At 55.9% G+C, this 6404-nt stretch overlaps 2 protein-coding genes across 2 annotated transcripts in view; both read right to left on the bottom strand.

Annotated features, from left to right (window-relative positions):
* SKOR1 (SKI family transcriptional corepressor 1) overlaps nucleotides 1-3814 on the bottom strand; it is a 39341-nt gene extending 35527 nt beyond the window's left edge. The window contains exon 1 of the mRNA XM_014952681.1: nucleotides 3700-3814. Within this exon, the coding sequence (XP_014808167.1) occupies nucleotides 3700-3814 (115 nt within the window). The remainder of the gene's footprint in view (nucleotides 1-3699) is intronic.
* A 1449-nt stretch (nucleotides 3815-5263) lies between these two features.
* MAP2K5 (mitogen-activated protein kinase kinase 5) overlaps nucleotides 5264-6404 on the bottom strand; it is a 135464-nt gene continuing 134323 nt past the window's right edge. Inside the window, exon 22 of the mRNA XM_014952762.1 lies at nucleotides 5264-6298. Coding sequence (XP_014808248.1) covers nucleotides 6194-6298 — 105 coding nt within the window. The 3' untranslated portion in view covers nucleotides 5264-6193. The remainder of the gene's footprint in view (nucleotides 6299-6404) is intronic.

Below are 6404 nucleotides of genomic sequence, written 5' to 3'. Positions count from 1 at the left end.
AGACCAGCAATTTCAGGGAATGGCCCCCCCCCCCCCCTCCAGATTTGTGCCCCACGGTGCCTGTGAGCCCCCCCCCAGCCTGCCCCTGGGGAAGGCTGAAGATAAGTTATCCTAAAATAACTGCAATAGCTCAGACCTCACCATCACGCAGTGGTGCTCCCTCTCCTCGCTGGAGAGTCCCTCTGCTCCTCAGGGGCCTGGATCCCACCTCAGGGACATGGTGGCCACCAAACTGTAGCATCTGGGCCTCCTCTGGCTCCTGCCCAGGGCAGAGGGCAGCCACAGGACAGCAGTGGGGCAGGGATGGGCTGTGTGGGGCAGGATGCACCCACAAATAACCTCACACAGCTGCAGAGGGACTCCTGAGCACCCTCCAGAGAAGCTGAGAGGCTACAGCTGGGTCTCCTGCAGCAATTGCAATGCTGCTGAGCTGGGAGAACAGGATGAGGCCAGCAATTTCAGGGAATGGTCCCCCCCACCCCTCCAGATTTGTGCCCCATGGTGCCTGTGAGCCCCCCCAGCCTGCCCCTGGGGAAGGCTGAAGACAAGTTATCCCAAAATAACTGCAATAGCTGAGGACCTCACCATCACGCAGTGGTGCTCCCTCTCCTCGCTGGAGAGCCCCTCTGCTCCTCAGGGGCCTGGATCCCACCTCAGGGACATGGTGGCCACCAAACTGTAGCATCTGGGCCTCCTCTGGCTCCTGCCCAGGGCAGAGGGCAGCCACAGGACAGCAGTGGGGCAGGGACTGGGCTGTGTGGGGCAGGATGCACCCACAAATAACCTCACACAGCTGAAGAGGGTCTCCTGAGCACCCTCCAAAGAAGCTGAGAGGCTACAGCTGGGTCTCCTGCAGCTCTCCCTGAGCTGGAATCACCTGTGGCAATTTCAGGGAATGGTCCCCCCCCACCCCTCCAGATTTGTGCCCCACGGTGCCTGTGAGCCCCCCCCCAGCCTGCCCCTGGGGAAGGCTGAAGATAAGTTATCCTAAAATAACTGCAATAGCTCAGACCTCACCATCACGCAGTGGTGCTCCCTCTCCTCGCTGGAGAGTCCCTCTGCTCCTCAGGGGCCTGGATCCCACCTCAGGGACATGGTGGCCACCAAACTGTAGCATCTGGGCCTCCATCTGGCTCCTGCCCAGGGCAGAGGGCAGCTACAGGACAGCAGTGGGGCAGGGACTAGGCTGTGTGGGGCAGGATGCACCCACAAATAACCTCACACAGCTGAAGAGGGTCTCCTGAGCACCCTCCAAAGAAGCTGAGAGGCTACAGCTGGGTCTCCTGCAGCTCTCCCTGAGCTGGAATCACCTGTGATGTGTTTAACTCAGCCCCACGGGTGCATCCAGGCCTGTGTGACCCAGCAAGGACGGGTCTGTGGGGGGTGTTGTCGGGTCTCTGCCGTGTGTGTCTCTACCAGCTGCACGTCTTAATGGGAGCAGGAGGAAAAAAGCCTCTGCACAAAGATGCTTTGTCGCCAGGAGGCTGAGCATCCCCCTTCTCCCTCCTCTTCCTCTCTGGCTGAGGCTCCAGGCTGCCTGGGGAGGGTGGTGGGGGTCCCATGTGCATTTCCTGTGGGGCTGGATGGTGGTGGCCCCCCTGGGCTGTCCCACCTGGAGGCAGCTCTGGGCAGAGACAGGTCAGTCGGAGCCAGAAATCCGAGGCAGGAGCCGTGTGCCTGCCCTGGTGCCATCACCCCCCTCCTCACCCGCAGCCAAAGTCCCTCTGGCACCAAACAGTGGTCTCTGCCGTGGGCTCCCACTGGATTTTGCTCCCTGTAGAATTAGGGATTTTATTTATTTTTCCTTCAAAGACCCAAATTCCCAGGTTTTGCTTCAGACGTTGCACCACAGAGATGCGAGGAGGGTCCTTGCTGTCCATCCCTTTCCCGTTGGTGCTTCCAGGTGAACTTTTCCCTGCAGGACCACAAAGCTCCACCAGGCAGGAAAAACACATACACCCCTCCCAGCGTCAGGCCAAGGCTTTGCTTACACTCTCAGATGTCAAAGGGATCCAATGAATCTCCTAAAACCCATTCCCAGTGATTGCTCCGTTATTGCCCGGGGAGAAGGACAGGTTGGGGACCCCTCGAGGCCACAGCCCACTGCAATTCCCCATTTCTGGTTTCTTTGCCACACGTGCAAGTGCTGCCAGACACACACACACACACACACAGAGACAGAGCTTTTCAGGCTGTTCGGAAAACAACGACTGACACTTCCCCTTTGGAAAGCTGACAGCAGGATGTGTTTGGCCACGGGACACCAGAAACCAAATATTTTCCAATTCTGTGCTGCGTTTAAAGGCAAACCACCCCCAGGTTCATGTCAGAGGATGAGCTTCACCTGGCGAGGATCACAGGCAAAGAACACCTGAAAATACTGGAAGTTTTGGCCCAGATGGGACACACCCAGGTTCTCCCAGAGCCTGTGAGCTCCTGCACCCACATCCCCACAGGAGACAGGGTCTGTGGGGACCACCACGAGTGGGGTTACAGGGAGAGGTGACACAGACTGGTGTGGGGCTGCAGGGGGAGTCCCTAAATGAGGTGGTGGGAGAGGAGTGGGGCTGGGGGAGATGATGGGGGGGTGTGTGATCACTCAGCACATCTAGAGCATCTATAGCATCCACTGCTGCATTAATGCATTTGTTATGACCCCCCCCCCACGCTGTCTTCTGAGCAGGACTCAGCTGCAAGGTGTAATATTGCTTCATTTTCTGCAAGGCAAGAAATGCCTTGACTCAGCCCCCCAAAAAGTGGCAGCAGGAGGAGTTTTGGGGGGGTGTGACACACGAGGCTGGAGGCAGAGCCCAGGGCTGGGCTCACAGTGGCACGTTTCAGGTGTCCTGGTGATGTCCTGGTGATCTCAAAGTCACCTCTGCGTGTGCCCAGGTGGGATCTCCTGGGCTTCAACGCAGCACTTGCCACCCCTGCTTTGTCATGCTGCCCCCCCTGGGGTCCCCTTCAGCTGGGGTTGGGGGGGGACCCTGCATCCCCCACACCAGGCTCTCCCCAGATGGCACAGACATGGGGGGGGCACAATTTGTACAGAGAGAGGAGCCCAGGCTGGGAGCCAACTGGCCAGGGGGCTGCTTGCTGTGGGTGGGGGCACCCACTGGAGCTAAATCTGCCCAGATCCTGGCCCAATTTTATTGCCTTCCCCCCCCCTTCTTCTTACTTTTGCCCCTTGATGGCGAGAATTGGGCTGGACTGCTTGAATTTGGCTTTGTGGGCACCAGGGATTTGCAGACGTGGGTGCAAAGTGGGGCCGGGATGTGGGTTGGAAGGGGAGGGCAAGGTGCTGTGCTGGGGGGGACACCCCCAGTAGCCCCCAGGGAGCAAGGCAGACTGGTCTGTGGGGTCCCAGACCTCCCCTGGGGGGACACACCATCCAGGGACACCATGTCCGAGGCAGGAGGTGGGGTCCCAGACCTCCCCTGGGGACACACCATCCAGGGACACCATGTCCAAGGCAGGAGGTGGGGTCCCAGACCTCCCCTGGGGACACACCATCCAGGGACACCATGTCCAAGGCAGGAGGTGGGGTCCCAGACCTCCCCTGGGGACACACCATCCAGGGACACCATGTCCAAGGCAGGAGGTGGCAGCTCAGGGACCTCAACCTCGCTGCTGCCCAACCCTTGGGGTGGCACCACAGCTGGCTGGAGGTGGGGTCCCAGACCTCCCCTGGGGACTCACCATCTGGGGACACACCATCCGGGGACACACCATTCAAGGACACCATGTCCAAGGTAGGAGGTGGCAGCTCAGGGAGGTCAACCTCGCTGCTGCCCGACCCTCGGGATGGCACCATGGCTGGGGTGCTCACCAGGAGCCAAGTTTTCCCCATCCAGCCCTAATCCCCCCCAAAAACGGCGCTAAGGCAGCGCTGGGAGGGGAGCAGGGCAGAAGCAGTGCCACCAGCAGACCCCCAAGGACTCGTCCTCCTCCCTCCACCAAATTCAAGGACTTGGAGGAGAGGGGGGCGGGGAAAGATGAGAGAGGCCCCAAACCTCCCGCGTGATGGGGGGATTGATTAAGTGTACTGATAAAGACAGCAAGGTTCGGACGCGTGCCCGTGAATTATCACACTGTCAGCCCCTCAGCCAGCAGATTTTTCACATTCCCATCAGCTGGCATCCCACACGGATCCTCAGGGTGATGTCTTCCCCTCCCGACCTCCCCGCCAGGGAAAGCGAGAGGAAAAGCCTTGGTTTTTTACTGACTTTTTTAACTAAATCCAAGGGAGAGACTTTTTATCCGGAGAAAGCTAATGCAAACTGTTAGAGATAAATAAATGGAAGAGCTGCCTATAGTCTGGTTGGCTCACAGGGAGGAAATTTGTCTCACTTTAGAAAAAGGACCTGAAGGTACGGGGGCTGTTGACTCATTCATTGTACTGTTATCTGCCAGGGAGGTTGTGACATCAGAGCAATTAAGACAAACTTTAGTCTATAAGTTGGTGCCTGCAACCTCTATACTTCAAAAGAAGACAAACGATCCCTCCAAGGAAGGAAACAAAGTCTTTTCCAGGCTGCTTCCAGAGAAACATTTAGGATTTGCGGTGGTTCAGGAGGAATTTTTCACCGAATTGGGTTGTTGTGTTTTTTTTTAAGCTGCCAGTAAATAATAAACTACCAGAGCTTTATTTTTTTTTTTAGCAAAAGTTTATTTCTAATGCAAAAACAAGCAAACAAAAGCCCCCAACCTCCTCCCCAACCTGAGTCACACACCCCAACTCTGCCTTTCACAGTCCTCCTCTCTTTATTTTTTTTTTTAGCAAAAGTTTATTTCTAATGCAAAAACAAGCAAACAAAAGCCCCCAACCTCCTCCCCAACCCGAGTCACACACCCCAACTCTGCTTTTCACAGTCCTCCTCTCTCTTCCCTGGGTTTGTTTGGGTTTTTTTTAATAAGCATCTTAACACAAGGACTGATGAAATCTGTGTCAGTCCGTGGTGGAAACACACCCGGGAATGGCAGGGGTAAGAAATCCACAGCAGAGACGTTGCAATGGTCGTTTCATCCTTTGGCAGAGCTGGGAGCCTTCCCTGGATGGGGCTGCACCCCTCGTGCAGAGACTCCCAGGTGAGAAAATAAGTGGCTGAGGCCGAGCTGGGAAAGGCAAGATGCTTCCCAGCAAAGCCACGAATTGCTGTGAGAAGAAGTAAATCCCTGCAGCCCCTTCCCTGGCCACGAAGGAGCACAGCCACAGCCCCCTGCGTGGGGTCCCACAAGCTCCTGGGATGCTGTGCAGCCCCTGATGTTTGTCCCCCTTTAGTGGGACAAATCCTGTGCCATGGTCCTCAGCTTCCTCGACGGCAGGGGCAGGACCTCCTGCCATTGCTGTTGGCAAACTCTGGTGCCCAGGGCCACCCTCCCTTCCCAGCCAGAGGCCGACAGCCCGTCTCGGCCGTGCAGGGCTCGGGGCCACCGGCTCTGGCTGGTGCTGGCCCAGCAGCCCCCCTTCTCCATTTAGGGGAGCGTTGTCCTCTCTCACCTCACTTTTTCCCACCTCAATAAAACCCTTCAGCATTTAGGGAAGAGCCCGCAGTGCCTGAGCACGGATGCTCATCACACACCCCTGTGTGTCCTGTCCTCTCCTGCTCGGTCCTTCCAGCAAACCCCAGTCCCAGCAGCAGGCTCTGCCCATCGCTTCATACCTTTTTTTTCACTCCAAAAGGGCAATCCCTCAACCTCCTGGCAGGATGGGTGACTCCAGACACTTCTTGTCTGTTTGTTTGCTTTCGTTTTAACATTTAAAACCAGCGTTTTGTGGACGTCTGCACTCACAGAGAGCCAACAGCTCTCTACGAAATCCTCTGAAGACACTCAGCGTGTCATTTGTACAATAGCAAAAGACCAACAGTTAAAAAATACTCTGGAGGCAGGAAATATACAATACATTCAGTAACAAAAAAATAGAGATATAAAATACTTGCTTTAAGGCTGTGTACAGTTTAACTGAAGATAATCTGAGGACGTTAATTTGCTCAGCAGCAAAAGAAACCCGGGAAGGAAATTCCTTAACGTGGTGGTGAGGGCAAGGCGGCAACGAAGATCCTGCAAGGTTTTGTTGATGATGCTTCCTAGAAAATATTTTTAGTAAAATACGATCCGGAGAGGCTGAGAGCTGGAAGCGGCGGGGCTGGTGCTGCTGGTCCAGGAGGAGCTGTGGTGGATGGTGCTGTGGTCACTGTGGTCCTTGGGCCGCTCGCCGCTCCTCCAGCATCCTGCACACCCACATGGACACCACCTCGGCGTTCCCGTCGTTGTACTGCACGATGAAGGGGTGGCCCTGCAAAGAGGGACAGGCAGAGTCAGCCCAGAGTCACCACACAACCCTTCCAGTGAAAACCCAAAACGGTTGGTTTTTTTTAATTTTTTTTTTTTTTTTTTTAATA

The sequence above is a fragment of the Calidris pugnax genome, unplaced genomic scaffold (genome assembly GCF_001431845.1).
Source record: "Calidris pugnax isolate Ruff unplaced genomic scaffold, ASM143184v1 scaffold187, whole genome shotgun sequence".
Classification (NCBI taxonomy): Eukaryota; Metazoa; Chordata; class Aves; order Charadriiformes; family Scolopacidae; genus Calidris; species Calidris pugnax.
This window is presented reverse-complemented; position numbering and strand designations above follow the sequence as displayed.